The 19,597-nt window shown below is 45.5% G+C and overlaps 2 protein-coding genes across 45 annotated transcripts in view; one reads left to right on the top strand and one right to left on the bottom strand.

The window, feature by feature from the left end:
• Positions 1-19,597, bottom strand: part of nrxn2b (neurexin 2b) — a 479,670-nt gene that overhangs the window by 48,794 nt on the left and 411,279 nt on the right. For all 44 annotated transcript variants that reach the window (XM_073906700.1, XM_073906730.1, XM_073906720.1 and 41 more), the window contains 1 exon segment: positions 7,003-7,184. In XM_073906700.1, the coding sequence (XP_073762801.1) occupies positions 7,003-7,184 (182 nt within the window).
• alpk1 (alpha-kinase 1) overlaps positions 1-19,597 on the top strand; it is an 859,942-nt gene that overhangs the window by 575,975 nt on the left and 264,370 nt on the right. The gene's annotated exons all lie outside the window — the stretch shown is intronic.

Raw genomic sequence — 19,597 nt, 5'->3', positions numbered from 1 at the left:
GGGAGGGGGGTTATTATTACACTCTGTGTGTGTGTGTGTGTGTCCAGGAGTGTGACTGTGCTGTGTGTGTATGTTTGAGAGTTAGTGTATGGATGAGTGTTTAGCATGTTTTGTGTCTGTCTGTCTGTGTGTGTGTTTGTGTGTATACATGCTAAATGGCTGGATTTCTCCCCTATTACAGCCCTGTGAGCACACACAGACAGAAGTGTGTGTGTGTGCTGAATCCTGTTGATAGTGTGTGTGTGTGTGGCTCATGATGGAGTGTTTCTTCTCTGATACTGACGCTGAGTGTCAGGAGGCTCAGAGCAGCCAATTAGAGCGGCTCGTTTGATTACTTCTGCCTGTCACATTGAGAAAGCGGCTCTGAGATCCAACATGGCTGCCGGCGGTGTGCAGTTTCACCACTGAACATCTGCAGCTGTGAAACTGAGTGATCGGGCTCTGCGGAGGGCCACGGTTCACTCACTGCACTGAACTCGTCCTCATTTACAGCAGTATAAAGAGCCTCCGGCACACGTTACTCTGCTCCGCATCACTGTCAGTCCTCCAGATCTGCTTCCTCCAGTCTCAATAATGACCAAGAGCAGATCACACTTACTCTGTCATGCTAAAGGGAACGCAGGATATACACGATCACTTCATTCAGCTCCTCCATCCTCACATCTCCCCCTCAATCCTGAAGGGCTGAGCAGAGGAAACACGAGGAGGATTTTCAATGTGCTGTCGAGTGTGTGTGTGTGTGTGTTCAGTGTGTTGAGTGAGTGTGTGTTTTCATTGGGCAACAAGCATGTGTTGTGTGTGTTTTCAGTGTGTGCGGGAGTGGAAAGCTGAGCTCCTTCATCTCATCACCTCATGTGAACAGAAGATGAGAAACACTGATGGAGGATCAGCTGCTCTCTCCATGCAGCAGTCTGTCTAATATCATCTCTCTACGGCTCTATTCATGCATCTGCTTGTGTGTGTGTGTGTGTGTGTGTGGTAGGTGTTCTCTGCAGATGTGAGCGAGTGTATGATTGTTCATGACGGCTAGAACCTGCAGATCTGTCTGTCAGTGAGATCAGTCTTTATTCTCCTCAACACACACACACACACACACACACACACACACACACACACACACACACACACACACACACACACACACACACACACACACACACACACACACACACACACACACACAGCGCTTCTTCAAGGTTCTATTTGTTTACTTGTGTCTGAACTGGTCATGTGGTTTCTCCAGGAGCTGGTCATTATTTGAGTGTGATCAGCCTCATGTGATGGTGGACTGGAGTGGCGATGCAGTAATGAAGAAGAAAACACGGCATGCTAATGACTACAACAGAAGCGTGTATTATTGATTAACAGCCTTGTAGCTCACAGCAGGTCTGTCTTTAACAGGTTATCTGTAATTGTTATCGTTTATCTGTTACAGGCTGTCGTTGCGGCTGAACGAATTAATGAGTGTGATTTTTCCTGTAGCTCTGAGAGCTCGGTCATCCATCAGTGTGAGGATCATCCAGCATTCAGACACACACAGCACGCTTGCCTTCTAATTGACTAGAGAAAGATTACACAGATGCCCAGATGCTCACTAGTGAGTGACCTACAGCACAGAAGCGTCAGTCGGAGAATAATGAGAGAATGTGGAGGAACGGCTCACTCTGGAGGAACCATTCATCACCAGCTTACACAAACACACTGACCAACCCGCATCACATCACACTGACCAACCCACATCACATCACACTGACCAACCCACATCACATCACACTGACCAACCCACATCACATCACACTGACCAACCCACATCACATCACACTGACCAACCCACATCACACTGACCAACCCACATCACATCACACTGACCAACCCACATCACATCACACTGACCAACCCACATCACATCACACTGACCAACCCACATCACACTGACCAACCCACATCACACTGACCAACCCACATCACATCACACTGACCAACCCACATCACATCACACTGACCAACCCACATCACACTGACCAACCCACATCACATCACACTGACCAACCCACATCACATCACACTGACCAACCCACATCACATCACACTGACCAACCCACATCACATCACACTGACCAACCCACATCACATCACACTGACCAACCCACATCACATCACACTGACCAACCCACATCACACTGACCAACCCACACCACATCACACTGACCAACCCACATAACATCACACTGACCAACCCACATCACATCACACTGACCAACCCACATCACATCACACTGACCAACCCACATCACATCACACTGACCAACCCACATCACACTGACCAACCCACATCACATCACACTGACCAACCCACATCACATCACACTGACCAACCCACATCACACTGACCAACCCACATCACATCACACTGACCAACCCACATCACATCACACTGACCAACCCGCATTACATCACACTGACCAACCCGCATTACATCACACTGACCAACCCACATCACACTGACCAACCCACATCACATCACACTGACCAACCCACATCACATCACACTGACCAACCCACATCACACTGACCAACCCACATCACACTGACCAACCCACATCACATCACACTGACCAACCCACATCACACTGACCAACCCACATCACACTGACCAACCCACATCACATCACACTGACCAACCCACATCACACTGACCAACCCACATCACATCACACTGACCAACCCACATCACATCACACTGACCAACCCGCATTACATCACACTGACCAACCCGCATTACATCACACTGACCAACCCACATCACACTGACCTACCCGCACCACATCACACTGACCAACCCACATCACATCACACTGACCAACCCACATCACACTGACCAACCCACATCACATCACACTGACCAACCCACATCACATCACACTGACCAACCCACATCACACTGACCAACCCACATCACATAACACTGACCAACCCACATCACATCACACTGACCAACCCACATCACACTGACCAACCCACATCACATCACACTGACCAACCCACATCACATCACACTGACCAACCCACATCACATCACACTGACCAACCCACATCACATCACACTGACCAACCCACATTACACTGACCAACCCGCATCACATCACACTGACCAACCCACATCACACTGACCAACCCGCATCACATCACACTGACCAACCCACATCACATCACACTGACCAACCCACATCACATCACACTGACCAACCCACATCACACTGACCAACCCACATCACATCACACTGACCAACCCACATCACATCACACTGACCAACCCACATCACATCACACTGACCAACCCACATCACACTGACCAACCCACATCACACTGACCAACCCACATCACACTGACCAACCCACATCACATCACACTGACCAACCCACATCACATCACACTGACCAACCCACATCACATCACACTGACCAACCCACATCACATCACACTGACCAACCCACATCACACTGACCAACCCACATCACATCACACTGACCAACCCACATCACATCACACTGACCAACCCGCATCACACTGACCAACCCACATCACATCACACTGACCAACCCACATCACATCACACTGACCAACCCACATCACATCACACTGACCAACCCACATCACACTGACCAACCCACATCACATCACACTGACCAACCCACATCACATCACACTGACCAACCCACATCACATCACACTGACCAACCCACATCACACTGACCAACCCACATCACATCACACTGACCAACCCACATCACACTGACCAACCCACATCACATCACACTGACCAACCCACATCACATCACACTGACCAACCCACATCACATCACACTGACCAACCCACATCACATCACACTGACCAACCCACATCACATCACACTGACCAACCCACATCACATCACACTGACCAACCCACATCACATCACACTGACCAACCCACATCACACTGACCAACCCACATCACATCACACTGACCAACCCACATCACATCACACTGACCAACCCACATCACATCACACTGACCAACCCACATCACACTGACCAACACACTGACCAACCCACATCACATCACACTGACCAACCCACATCACACTGACCAACACACTGACCAACCCACATCATATCACACTGACCAACCCACATCACACTGACCAACCCACATCACATCACACTGACTAACAGTAATACTAATATAAATATATTTGCAATTGAGTTTAATGTGATTAGGAATGAACAGATTTTATTGACGTTTTGTTTTTCTGTATTGTAGGCAGCATCACCTGATGTGTTGTAACTGTACAGTGCTGCTCGAGTTTATGCTTAACTAGAGCACACATCTGCTGGAAACACACTGATCCCTGAAAACCTGTTCCTGAATTAAGGCCTGTGGAAACTTCTGTGGAGAGCAGAGAGATCCACACATCTGACCTGCTTCACTTTTATTCTTCATAACGATGTCCTCCTTTCTGAAACCAAAACTGGAGAACATAGGGCTGAGTGTGTGTGTGTGTGAGTGTGTGTGTGTGTGTGTGTGTGTGTTTGTGTGTGTGTGTTTCTTGAGGGCTCAAAGTGTTTCCTCCCACACAGGGTAGAATTAATTGCGTTCCCCTCCAGACACCAGCACACAGATTAATCACCGCACACCTTCACTCTCACACACACACACACACACACACACACACAACAGCCTGAGACTCTCAATCTGTCCATCACACACACAATAAGAGGGAGAGAGTGAGAGAGACAGACAAACAGACACAGATATAGACCTCTTCCTGTCACCAGTCATACCAAATTTACACAATATGGTCCTCAGCAGAACCCAACACACACCCACACACACACACACACACACACACACACACACACACACACACACACACACACACACACACACACCATCTGCCACTGCAGCTGCTATTGTGCTTCATTAATATCAGTCTATGGTGTGTGTGTGTGTGTGTGTGTGTGTGTGTGATATTCACGTTTTCACTGTTTTTAAGAGAAAGCAAATATAAACTCAGCAGCATGTTAACTCAGAAGCTCAGAGTCGAAGCGTTGGTTTACAGATGGAGGATGTGTGTGTGTGTGTGTGTGTGTGTGTGTGTGTGTGTGCTTCACACACTCTCCTGCAGAATCTCCTCAACTCAGCACACACTGAAATGAGCAGGTGCTGGCACATGTAAGAGTCTAAATGATTTGCATTTGTTTCTGTCTTTTTAACCAAAGAAGGATCACACAGTTCCCAAAGGCAGATACTGATGAGATCAGGGCCCGGTGTGTGGACTTTGGGGTTTCTGTCTCCACGCTTTCCTGCTCTGCTCCTCTCCTCCTCTGGAATCTTCTCTGACTGCAATCAGGCTATTGTCTGGGACTGCTCTCTGTCTCCCTCCCGTGTCTCTCCTTCTACCTCTGGTAACTTTAATTTTAAATTTAAGCTGGGTACAATTCATATCATATCTTCACATTAGAATTATAAGGTTCTATCTGACAATTCTGTCAAAACTGAGTTATTGACATTACTACTTATTGACAACTTATTTGCATTATGGGATGTTTTTTTTTAAATAAGTTGTTTACATTTTAAGACTTTTTATTTAATAAACAAATGTTACACACATGCTGTTTGCTATGCAATGCAAAAACTTTGAAGCTCAATATCTCAAAATCATTCAGAACACAGAGAACATTATAATTACACGGTGACGAAATGTTTTATCATTTCAGGTTTTATCATTTTATACAGTTATTTGTAATTAATTCAGTTGTAAATGTAGAGAATTATTGTCATTAAATCATCTCAAGTATATGATAAATTATTTGTGAATTACTTTTGATTTAACATCAACACTTAATTGCTTCATATTCCAAAACAACTTCAAATGCTGTAACCGTAAACCATAATCACTGTAAGCCCCTCCCCCAAACACAGACCAGTCACTGTAAGCCCCTCCCCCAAACACAGACCAGTCACTGTAAGCTCCTCCCTCAAACACAGACCAATCACTCTAAGCCCCTCCCCAAAAAACAGACCAGTCACTGTAAGCCCCTCCCTCAAACACAGACCAATCACTGTAAGCCCCTCCCTCAAACACAGACCAGTCACTGTAAGCTCCTCCCTCAAACATACACCAGTGACTATAACCTCCTTCCTCAAATATACACCCAACACTGTAAGCCCCTCCCACAAACACACAGCAATCACTGTAAGCCCCTCCCTCAAACATACACCAGTCACTGTAAGCCCCTCCCACAAACACACTAGTCACTGTAAGCCCCTCCCTCAAACATACACCAGTCACTGTAAGCCCCTCCCACAAACACACCAGTCACTGTAAGCCCCTCCCTCAAACATACACCAGTCACTGTAAGCCCCTCCCGCAAACACACACCAGTCACTGTAAGCCCCTCCCTCAAACATACACCAGTCACTGTAAGCCCCTCCCACAAACATACACCAGTCACTGTAAGCCCCTCCCTTAAACACACATCTGTCACTGTAAGCCCCTTCCTCAAACATACACCAGTCACTGTAAGCCCCTCCCTCAAACATACACCAGTCACTATAAGCCCCTCCCTCAAACACACACCAGTCACTATAAGCTCCTCCCTCAAACATACACTAGTCACTGTAAGCTCCTCCCTCAAACATACACTAGTCACTGTAAGCCCCTCCCTCAAACATACACCAGTCACTGTAAGCCCCTCCCTCAAACATACACCAGTCACTGTAAGCCCCTCCCTCAAACACACATCTGTCACTGTATGGTCCTCCCTCCTCCAGTCCCACACCCCTTTCATTCATGCCTTCAAACATACATAAGTCAATAAGCACCACCCTTAAACAAAGATCACTGAGTAATTCCCTGCCCCCAGCCCCTGGATTGCTCTTAAGACATCCATCTCCACGTAGTTCCCGAGCCCCTCCCACATTCCCTCCCCCAGCTCCACCCCCAGGTTGCTCTTACGATGTGCAGCTCCAGGTAGTCTCCGAGCCCCTTGGCGCTCTCCACCCGCACCAGCACCGCCTCCTTAAGCTGCGAGCTGAAGCCCACTGCCAGCCGGTCCGCCCGCGTGCTGGGACGGTCATTCGGCGGCCAGGTGTAGGTGATGAGGGCTCCTCCCCGGCCGAAGATGTAGGTAGTCCCAGCTGACACACACACACAGAGAAAGAGAGAGAGAGAACATTAGTGCGGGTCTGTACACACACACACACTTAGGAAACAGTGACTGTAGCAGCGCTGAGTGTGTGTGTGTTTGTGACTGTCTATATGTGTCTGTGTGCGTGATGAGCTGAAGGTCACGGCATCTGTGCTCCTGTAATGAGGTGACGCTGAGCACACACACACACACACCTCCATCTGCAGTGCGGACGCTCAGAGCACTCTCCTAACACTGGGCTCTGCAGGCTGTATACACACAGGTGTGTGGACAGTGGAGTAAATGTCTGAGATGAGCTGAACTGATGAAGGGTCCGTGTGTCTTTCAGTCATTGGGTTTCATTTTAGGAACTGTTGGATGTTGAAAGACGAGAAGCGAGCTGTTTATTATTTTGGTTTTCAGATTTAAAGGTGAATATTGAAATGCGAGCCGTTTTTCTTTTTCATGGTGAAAAACAGAAAAGCACAATTCAAAAATGATTTGATTTTCAAGTTTTATTTCCAATGAAAAAAATAAAATCAGCAGAACACAAAACCGAAGAAAAGCTTGAGTTGTTCCATTAAAAATGCTGCTATGTAACAACAAAAATAAAATAATAATAATATATTATATATACAACATTATAAATATAACCGGCCTAAATGAGGAAAACATGTCTTAAGAAGATCCCGTTATCACAGTCAAACACCTCTTATAACATTATTAATTGGGTAAATGATAGCCTATAGTAGGCTAGCCTGTGTGTGGCAGCATTGCATCACTGTTATTGAGTCTGGTTTTGCAATATAGAACACAAGCATTTATTCATTTTTGTTTTCTGCTGATTTAATTTTTTGTTATTTTTGAATTTTGCTTTTCCGTTTTCCACAATGAAAAAGAAAAACGCATCACATTTCAATATTCACTTTTGGATATAAAAATGAAAATAAAAAATGGCCTGCTTCTCTGGTCCGTGTACGTTGCGTTCATTCGATTTTTGATCTTAAACGAAATTTTAAAAACGAGGAAACGGCCGTTTTTCATTTTTTATTTGGCTACAAAAAAATTAAATAACTGATTTTGGCTCGATTTTCTTTTTTTGGTTTAGTTTAGGAAAATAGATAAATGACTTTAAAATTCATTATCCACATGTAGGCGGTTCTGAAACGCCCATTTCCTCTGATTGGTCAATCAAATCTGGGCTCCTGACGTCGCCCTCAAAATAACAGTCCTGTAGTCCTCGTCCTCTGCGGATCAGCACCCAGGCATTTAATATATTATATTTAATATAATATATTAGCAGTATTATTAGACATTTATAATTACAATTTATCATTACTGTTATAGTTCGCCGCCAAATTTGCTGCTATGCACCTGTTACTGAGCAAAAGATTTGCGAGCAGCACTTGGTTTGCACGATTGTTTCCAAGCTAGGCCTATATAATAATAATAATAATAATAATAATAATTATTATTATTATTATGATAGTGTTTTTTATTGTTTAGTTTTTATTTTTATAGTTGTAAGCAGGGCCAGAATAAGAGTTCATTGGAAAACACACACACATTTTCTCTCACGCAGCAAGCTTTCCTTTCGAGACTTTCGCTGGATTAATGTCGAGTACAAAATATCTGTATTTTGTGATTATTTTTTTTTGTGATTTTAAAAAACAGCTGTTTCCTCGTTTTTAAAATTTCGTTTAAGATCAAAAATCGAATGAACGCAACGTACACGGACCTTCTCGTCTTTCAATATCCAATGGTTTCGAAAATGAAAATCAAATGACCAAAAGATACACGGAGCATGAAGCTTCAGCAGAGGTGTGTCTCCATACAATATACTCTTCATTAATCATTGTTCATTTACAACACGAGAAACAAGAACACCTCACCATGATCATTTCATCAAGTATTGCTGTTTTTAAAGACTACAACCTAGGGGCTGACCACACTGAACGTGCTTTATGCGCTAAGAGCCGGCTCTTTTGAATGGTTTACTAACGGCCGCGAAGGGTTCGAGCGCTGCTTCTGCACACCTCGCGTTTACCACCTGCTGTGCCTGGCGTTTTTGTCGTAGCAGACTCCAGACTTTGACACCCTTGGGAAGAGAGGGGACCAGGCTCATTGTTCACATCAACACACTCATAATAACACGACTTGGAATAACAAAGACTAAAGATTCTTCTTCTGTTTTATCTCATCGTTTTAGGATTGATATGAGCAGATTTATACAAGCTCAAATCAGATTGTTGTGAATTTGACTCAAGTTATATAATAATCGCTGGTTAAATGTGTTCATTTTGGTCATAGAACATATTTTCTTAAACATACACTTAAAAAAGTTCTTTTATCAAAGAGTTGTGGTTTTATGATGATGTTCTAAAAGCAGTGCAGATTAAATTATTGTAAATTTGACTGAATAGTAATTTTTAAGAATAATTTTTAATGTGTTAATATGAGATTTTGTCTACAGATAGTATCTTTTCTATTCTCCATGGTAAAAATCATTAAATTACTATTGTTATTATCAATATTATGTTTGATAAGGAATTATTTTATTGTTTTATGATGATTGCGAATGAATTTGACTTGAAAATTTGACTTAATAATATTTAAAAAAAACTCTGTTTTGTGTTAATGTGACATTACATGCTCCATGCATACTGCCACTATAAATAAAGGTTATGTTTTATTGGAGAATTTGACGTGTGGCCCTTCACTTGGTTTGCAAAACCTGACGTGGTCCTCAGGTCTAAAAAGTTTGCCCATCACAGATTTAAATGATTCACATTCAAAATATATACGCCAATAAATATATATGTCATTACTTCTGACTGCCACACCCCCACCATTACAGAAGCCGCACCTCCACTACAGAAGCCACATCTCCACCACTACAGAAGCCACACCTCCACCACTACAGAAGCCACACCTCCACCGTTACAAAAACCACGCCTCCTCCATTACAGATACCACACCTCCTCTATTAGAAAAGCCCACCTCCACCATTACAAGAACCACACCTTCTCTATTTTAAAACACCACGACAGTACCCACGCCTCCACTATTAGAAAAGCCACGCCTCCTCCATTAGACGGGCTCAGCGGTTCAGAAAGCAGCAGGCGTTTAGAACTGATTCCGTGCCCAGACTGTGAGCTTCCCTGCGGGCAGACCTGCTGCTGCTGTAGAGGCTCACACTGGACGATCAGAGGCGGAAGAGGAAAACATTACGCACACACACACCAGAGGAAGAGGAGCAGGAGGAAAACATGACACAAACACCAGAGGAAGAGGAGGAGGAAGACTACACTAGTGAGGAGAGGGAAACACACACACACACACACACACTCACTCCAGCTGCAGAAAAAAAGAGTGAGTGTAAAATGGCTGCCGGGAATGAAGAGAAGACATGTCGAGTCTCTCTCCTCTCTCTCTCTCAACTAATTTCCTCTCCTCATGAATATATGAAGTGGGACTGAACCACAGGCTGAGGAGAAACACTGAGGAGACACCACTGCACTACACTGTGCACAACACACACACATAATTATGAACACATAGTGATGGAGGTGTAGAGAGACTGCAGCAGTAGTGATGGAGGTGTAGAGTGATGGAGGTGTAGAGAGACTGCAGCAGTAGTGATGGAGGTGTAGAGAGACTGCAGCAGTAGTGATGGAGGTGTAGAGAGACAGCAGCAGTAGTGATGGAGGTGTAGAGTGATGGAGGTGTAGAGTGACTGCAGCAGTAGTGATAGAGGTGTAGAGAGACTGCAGCAGTAGTGATGGAGGTGTAGAGAGACTGCAGCAGTTGTGATGGAGGTGTAGAGAGACAGCAGCAGTAGTGATGGAGGTGTAGAGTGATGGAGGTGTAGAGAGACTGCAGCAGTAGTGATGGAGGTGTAGAGTGATGGAGGTGTAGAGTGACTGCAGCAGTAGTGATGGAGGTGTAGAGTGATGGAGGTGTAGAGTGACTGCAGCAGTAGTGATGGAGGTGTAGAGAGACAGCAGCAGTAGTGATGGAGGTGTAGAGTGATGGAGGTGTAGAGTGACTGCAGCAGTAGTGATGGAGGTGTAGAGTGATGGAGGTGTAGAGTGACTGCAGCAGTAGTGATGGAGGTGTAGAGAGACAGCAGCAGTAGTGATGGAGGTGTAGAGTGATGGAGGTGTAGAGAGACTGCAGCAGTAGTGATGGAGGTGTAGAGAGACAGCAGCAGTAGTGATGGAGGTGTAGAGTGATGGAGGTGTAGAGAGACTGCAGCAGTAGTGATGGAGGTGTAGAGAGACTGCAGCAGTAGTGATGGAGATGGTGTAAAGAGACTGCAGCAGTAGTGATGGAGGTGTAGAGTGACAGCAGCAGTAGTGATGGAGGTGTAGAGTGATGGAGGTGTAGAGTGACTGCAGCAGTAGTGATGGAGGTGTAGAGTGACTGCAGCAGTAGTGATGGAGGTGTAGAGTGATGGAGGTGTAGAGAGACAGCAGCAGTAGTGATGGAGATGGTGTAAAGAGACTGCAGCAGTAGTGATGGAGGTGTAGAGTGACAGCAGCAGTAGTGATGGAGGTGTAGAGAGACTGCAGCAGTAGTGATGGAGGTGTAGAGAGACTGCAGCAGTAGTGATGGAGGTGTAGAGAGACAGCAGCAGTAGTGATGGAGGTGTAGAGTGATGGAGGTGTAGAGTGACTGCAGCAGTAGTGATGGAGGTGTAGAGTGATGGAGGTGTAGAGTGACTGCAGCAGTAGTGATGGAGGTGTAGAGAGACAGCAGCAGTAGTGATGGAGGTGTAGAGTGATGGAGGTGTAGAGTGACTGCAGCAGTAGTGATGGAGGTGTAGAGTGATGGAGGTGTAGAGTGACTGCAGCAGTAGTGATGGAGGTGTAGAGTGATGGAGGTGTAGAGTGACTGCAGCAGTAGTGATGGAGGTGTAGAGAGACAGCAGCAGTAGTGATGGAGGTGTAGAGTGATGGAGGTGTAGAGAGACTGCAGCAGTAGTGATGGAGGTGTAGAGTGATGGAGGTGTAGAGTGACTGCAGCAGTAGTGATGGAGGTGTAGAGAGACTGCAGCAGTAGTGATGGAGGTGTAGAGTGACTGCAGCAGTAGTGATGGAGATGGTGTAAAGAGACTGCAGCAGTATTGATGGAGGTGTAGAGTGACAGCAGCAGTAGTGATGGAGGTGTAGAGTGACAGCAGCAGTAGTGATGGAGGTGTAGAGAGACAGCAGCAGTAGTGATGGAGATGGTGTAAAGAGACTGCAGCAGTAGTGATGGAGGTGTAGAGTGATGGAGGTGTAGAGTGACTGCAGCAGTAGTGATGGAGGTGTAGAGTGATGGAGGTGTAGAGTGACTGCAGCAGTAGTGATGGAGGTGTAGAGAGACAGCAGCAGTAGTGATGGAGGTGTAGAGACAGCAGCAGTAGTGATGGAGGTGTAAAGAGACTGCAGCAGTAGTGATGGAGGTGTAGAGAGACTGCAGCAGTAGTGATGGAGGTGTAGAGAGACAGCAGCAGTAGTGATGGAGGTGTAGAGAGACAGCAGCAGTAGTGATGGAGGTGTAGAGAGACTGCAGCAGTAGTGATGGAGGTGTAGAGTGATGGAGGTGTAGAGAGACAGCAGCAGTAGTGATGGAGGTGTAGAGAGACAGCAGCAGTAGTGATGGAGGTGTAGATTGATGGAGGTGTAGAGAGACAGCAGCAGTAGTGATGGAGGTGTAGAGAGACTGCAGCAGTAGTGATGGAGGTGTAGAGAGACAGCAGCAGTAGTGATGGAGGTGTAGAGAGACAGCAGCAGTAGTGATGGAGGTGTAGAGTGATGGAGGTGTAGAGAGACTGCAGCAGTAGTGATGGAGGTGTAGAGAGACTGAAGCAGTAGTGATGGAGGTGTAGAGTGATGGAGGTGTAGAGAGAGCAGCAGTAGTGATGGAGGTGTAGAGTGATGGAGGTGTAGAGAGACAGCAGCAGTAGTGATGGAGGTGTAGAGTGATGGAGGTGTAGAGAGACTGCAGCAGTAGTGATGGAGGTGTAGAGAGACTGCAGCAGTAGTGATGGAGGTGTAGAGAGACTGCAGCAGTAGTGATGGAGGTGTAGAGAGACTGCAGCAGTAGTGATGGAGGTGTAGAGAGACTGCAGCAGTAGTGATGGAGGTGTAGAGAGACTGGAGCAGTAGTGATGGAGGTGTAGAGTGATGGAGGTGTAGAGAGACTGCAGCAGTAGTGATGGAGGTGTAGAGTGATGGAGGTGTAGAGTGACTGCAGCAGTAGTGATGGAGGTGTAGAGTGACTGCAGCAGTAGTGATGGAGGTGTAGAGTGATGGAGGTGTAGAGAGACTGGAGCAGTAGTGATGGAGGTGTAGAGTGATGGAGGTGTAGAGAGACTGCAGCAGTAGTGATGGAGGTGTAGAGTGATGGAGGTGTAGAGAGACTGGAGCAGTAGTGATGGAGGTGTAGAGTGATGGAGGTGTAGAGAGACTGCAGCAGTAGTGATGGAGGTGTAGAGTGATGGAGGTGTAGAGAGACTGCAGCAGGACTCTCTTCAGATGCTCTGCAGTAATCAGCACAGCGTATAAACAATCCTCAGCACACTCTAATGACTGATCACACTCATCTGCAGAAGTTCTTCATGCCTCAGTGCATGCTGGGAGCTCAAGCATCAGTGTTCAGTTCTGAATGAATGAACTAATGGAAGAGTCACATCCACAGAGGCTGAAGGACACACCTAGCAACCAGAAACAAACTGCCTAGATACCAAACTGAGCATCCCAATGATGACAGAAACTGCAGAGAGCATCTCAGAACACAGGGCCAAACACACACGGCAACCTTACAACTCTACCTAGCAACCACACAAAGCAGCCTAGCAACCATAAAAGTCACCCTAGAAACCACACACAGCAGCCTGGTAACAACACAACTTACCTTAGCAACCACACACAGTAACCTGGTAACCACACAACCCACCCTAGCAACCACACAAAGCTACCTGGCAACCGCACAATTTACCTTAGTAACCACACACAGCAGCCTGGTAACTTCACAACTCACCCTAGCAACCACACACAGCAAATTAGTAACAACACAACTCACCCTAACAACCACACAGCAGCAGAGTAACAACACAAATCACCCTAACTACCACACACAGCAGCCTGGTAACAACACATCTCACCGTAGTAACCACAAACAGCAGCCTGGTAACAACACATCTCACCCTAGCAACCACACATCAGCCTGGTAACAACACATCTCGCCTTAGTAACCACACAGCCTGGTAACAACACATTTTACCTTAGTAACCACACACAGCAACCTGGTAACAACACACCTTACCCTAGCAACCACACACAGCAGCCTTGTAACAACACATCTCACAATTTACTTTAGTAACAACACAGAAGTCTAGCAACCACACAACTCATCCTAAAAACCACACAGGAGCCTGGCAACCACACAACTCACCCTAGCAACTGCCTAACACACCCTGACAACCGTTTGCCTCCACCGCGCAGTACTGAAAGCAGACCGTTTTGTGGCTGATGTGCTTTGATTTGTTGTGGCTCCAGTGATGAATTCTAATGACTCGGATAATGAAGAGTGTATTGAATGTGTGTGTGTGTGTGTGTGTGTGGGGCAGATTCAGAAACACCGGAGATGGCAATCAGATGAATAAGAGTGTGTGTTTGATCTTCAGTGCTGTTACTGAAGGTCAAATTAAAACTTCAACAAACAGCTGCAACACACACACACACACACACTCTTCCAAACACACACTTCCATATCTGCCCGTCAGATTCAGCAGTACAGAAGTGTTCAGTGTTCAGATCTGATCGATGCTCTATTGGTCATGTCTCTTTCTCTGTCTCTCACAATAACACACACACACACACAGGGGCTGTGATCGATGTCTGATCTGCTGAAGGACCGCCGACCGCTGACATCAAACGCAGCAGTAATGAACAGCAGGACCTGAGTGAGAGCAGCCTTTCATCTCGTGGAGTGTGTGATCGATGAAATGCGTCCTGCAGAGTCGCGGGTTCGGCTGCGTTTCACTCGCAGAAATAAAGAAACTCCAGAAAGTAGATGGATTGATACAATAAAAGTAATCTATATGTAATCTAAAGGTAGTCAGACTGGTACAACAAAGTAATCTCAATCTAATACAACAGACGGTTAGCAAAAACAGCCATGTAATCCAATATACTTACATTTTACACACAAGTAATCGAAACGTCATCCAAACACAGGCATCATTCATTCATTTATTTATTTTCTTTTCAGCTTAGTGCCTTTATTCTGGGGTCACGACAGAGGAATGAACCGCCAACTTATCCAGCATATGTTTTACACAGCGGATGCCCTTCCAGCTGCAACTCATCACTGGTAAACACCCATACACTCATTTACACCCTTACACTACTGAAAATTTAGCTTACGCAATTCCCCTATAGCGCATGTGTTTGGACTATGGGGGAAACCGGAGCACTCAGAGGAAACCCACGCCAACACGGGGAGTATATGCAAACTTCACACAGAAACACCAACTGACCCAGCTGTGGCTCGAACCAACGACCTTCTGTGAGGGACTTGTGCCACCCAATGCGCCACCATGCTGCCAAAAACAGGCATCAATGTAATCCAAAAGTAGTCAGATGATGACCCCTGATTAATAAAGGGACTAAGTAGACAAGAAAATTCTAAAAGTAGTCAGATGGTTACCACAAAAGTAATCTAAATGTAATCCAAAAGTAGTCATTGTTCCCATAAAAGTAATCTCAATGTGATGCAACAGACTTAGCAAAAACAGTCATCAATGTAATCCAAAAGTAGTTCAATTTTACATAAGTAATCAAAACTAGTCAGATCTAGTCAGAGATTATATTACTGAATAGAAATCTTGTGATGTAATGTGTAATCAGTAACTGATAACGATCGATTAGTAATCCAGCAGCTGTGTGCATCTCCTGCATTATTCTCTCATGGCTGCTTTACTGCGTGACTTGCATTTCTTTCTCTTTGCTGGAGTCAGAGCGTCTCCTGGGCCTTTAACCATCGCCTCTCTCATCCATCACTGTCCCACATCCATCACTGAGAGCCCCGTCTCGCTCTTTCTCTCTGTTATATAACACATCACGTGTGTGTCACTGCAGCACACACACACACACTCATCAAACACACTGTTACTACATCCAGAACTGCAGGAAAGTCAAGCAGAGCTCCTCGTGACTCTAGACTGGTGAAGGAGTCCTCTACTTATTTCACAGAATTTAGAAACTGTGCACGAAGACTACACTACATTTACAAAGTGGACATACACATGTCCACCTGCACATACACATCAACTGATTGGTCGCCCCAGATAGAGAATCATGATTGGATGCTCCAGACAGAGAAACATGACTCACTCCACAGCAAGACTGGTCGCTCCAGATATTGAAGTGTGATTGTTCAGCTTAGATGGAGAAGTGTGATTGGTCACATCAAACGGAGAATCATGATTGGCCGCTTCACACCGAGAATTGTGACTGGTTGCTCCAGATATTGATGTGTGACTGGTCGCTCCAGATACTGAAGTGTGATTGGTCAGGTTACATGGAGAAGCGTGATTGACCAGCCCAGATAGAGAAGCGGGATTGATCTCTCAACAGAGAAGTGTGATTGGTTGCTCCAGATGGGGAATTGTGATTGGTCACTTTACACTGAGAAGCATGATTGGTCTCTCAGCAAAGAGAAGTGAGATTGGTCGTTCCACATGGAGAAGTGTGACTGGTCACTCCAGAAATTAAAGTGGGATTGTCAGCTTAGATGGAGAACCATGATTGACCAGCCCAGATAGTGAAGCTGGATTAATTTCTCAACATAGAAAAGTGTGATTGGTCGCTCCAGACAGAGAAGAAGAATTGGTCGCTCAGCACAGAGAAGTGGGACTGGTTGCTCCAGATGGGGAATTGTGATTGGTCGCTTCACATAGAGAAGGATGATTGGTTGCACCACACCAAGAATTGTGATTGGTCACTCCAGATATTGAAGTTTGTATGATCGCTCAACACAAAGAAGAGTGATTGGTCACTCCACACAGAGAAGCATGATTGGTCACTCCAGATAGTAAAGTGTGATTGGTCAGCTTAGATAGTAAAGCATGTTTGACCAGCCCAGATAAAGAAGCTTGATTGGTTGCTCCATATGGGGAATTGTGATTGGTCACTTTTCACAGAGCAGCTTGATTGATCTCTCAACAAAGAGAAGCAAGATTAGTTGCTCCACATGAAGAAGCGTGAATGGTCGTTCCACACAGAGAAGCATGACTGATCGCACCGCAGCCAGAATTGAGACTGGTTACTCCAGATATTGAAGTGTGAATGGTCGCTCAATACAAAGAACCATGATTGGTCGCTCCAGATAGTAAAGTGTGATTGATTCGCTCCAGATAGAGATGCATGATTGGTCACTCCGCACAGAGAAGCATGATTGGTCGCTCCAGATATTGAGGTGCGATTGTCAGCTTAGATGGAGAACCGTGATTGACCAGCCCACATAGAGAAGGATGATTGGTCGCTCCACACTAAGAAACATGATTGGTTGCTCCAGATGGGGAATTGTGATTGGTTGCTTCACATAGAGAAGAATGATTGGTCACTCCGCACAGAGAAGCATGATTGGTTGCTCTAGACAAAGAGACATAATTGGTCTCTTAACAAAGAGAAGCAGGATTGGTTTCAGGACTCTCCACACGGAGAAGAGTGATTAACCAGCCCAGACAGAGGTGCGTGATTGGTCACTCCACATGGAAAAGTGTGATTGGTCGCTCCACACGCAGAAGTGTGATTGGTTAACCATGGGAAGCCATTCCTAAATCTCTATACGCTGTTCTTCAGTGATTATAAAAGGCCTGATGAAGTTTGGTGTTCTGTAGCTGTTGACATTTCTCAATAACACACATGAGCAGATCTCTGAAAACACTCGAGCAGCGCCTGTGTTCGCTGAGCTGCGTGTTTAATTTGTGTGTGTTAAAATTAAAGACTCTGACAGTTCAGGAGCTCCTGCTGTTAGAGAAGGTTTCCTGCGACGCTGCAGGAGCCCACGCTCTAATTTACTGACTCAGTTACTCACTGTCAGCACGCAAACACACAACATACACACACAGGTTGGTGTTGGTGGTTTACAGGGACTCTCCATAGGCACGATGTATTTGAAACAGCAAACCCTAAACCAGAGCTGGCGTCATATCGCACAAAATCCAGCCCGAACTAAAAGCTCATTTTACAAAGTTCACTTCAGCAGGTGTAAACTAAACACTTCTGAGCTGCCATTGGTCCATGAAGATTATGTAAATCAGTGGGTGTGTCCTGGAGCTCCGCCGTCTTTGACATGCTTTATATCCACACAGCTCAGAGTCAGAACATAAAAAGGAGTTCATTTGAAGAATACCAGCGCCTTTAATGTGTTACAGGAACACCCTCATTATACATCATCAGAGCTGACATTTAGCATTTTCATAAACTAATTTTACAAAGGTTAAAGTTTCACATGCCAGCAATTCAACAGTTAGAAATGTTTTCCAGACTGTTCCTAACTGTATAGCGATGTTCTTTCATGTTACATATGAATAATGGATTAGGAATAAAACGCCTCTCGCTTGTTCTGTTTGATGATTTGGTTGAAGTGATTCATAATTCGCACTTCAGAATGTCTGTTAAGGATCGACACACCCTGATTTTCACAGTGCATTGTGGGCCCTTTCTAAGGCATGAGCGTTTCAGTGCACTGGAAGTATTTTGCGATTGAGACAGCACTTTAAAATGGCTGATGCCCTGATCAGCGCACTTACTAGTGAACAGATTGAGATGCACCCTAAGAGAAGAAATCAGTCATTGCACCACCATGACCTACTTTACCTCCATAACACACATACACACACACAAACACACACACCAGAGAACCAGGAGAGAAAACCTTGAAAGACGCAACAAACCCTCCACCTAGAGCATCAGCCAGACACAGATCTGTGTGTGTGTGTGTGTGTGTGTGTGTGTGTAACTGAGACAGTCGATCTGCTCTTAGGCCAGACATCTTGTCACAGAGGAACATGGGAAGCCATTTTGTGTGCAGACAGAGCTCAAAGGCCAAGCGTGCAAACATCAGAACAGATGCCAGCAGATCCAGGAGCAACTGTACACACACACCGAGACACACACACACGTCCTTCAGGAATGTGTATGTGCTGATGCTGTGATGATGTCTTTAAGGTGCATTTCACATTCACATCTGCTTCCAGCTTTATTTGAAATCAAACTCTTTAATGAGAGCAATTTATTCATCTAATTAAAAGACACAAACAGCCTCGCTCACAGCAGCCACTGCAATTAAACACTCATTACACCTGGTGCGATGCGCAGATGCTCTTCATCAGACTGAGGGCATCTCAGAGTCACCTGACGGTTA

Source organism: Danio rerio, chromosome 7, assembly GCF_049306965.1.
Source record: "Danio rerio strain Tuebingen ecotype United States chromosome 7, GRCz12tu, whole genome shotgun sequence".
NCBI lineage: Eukaryota > Metazoa > Chordata > Actinopteri > Cypriniformes > Danionidae > Danio > Danio rerio.
The sequence above is the reverse complement of the archived record's forward strand: the minus strand, read 5'-3'. Positions and strand labels throughout refer to the sequence as shown.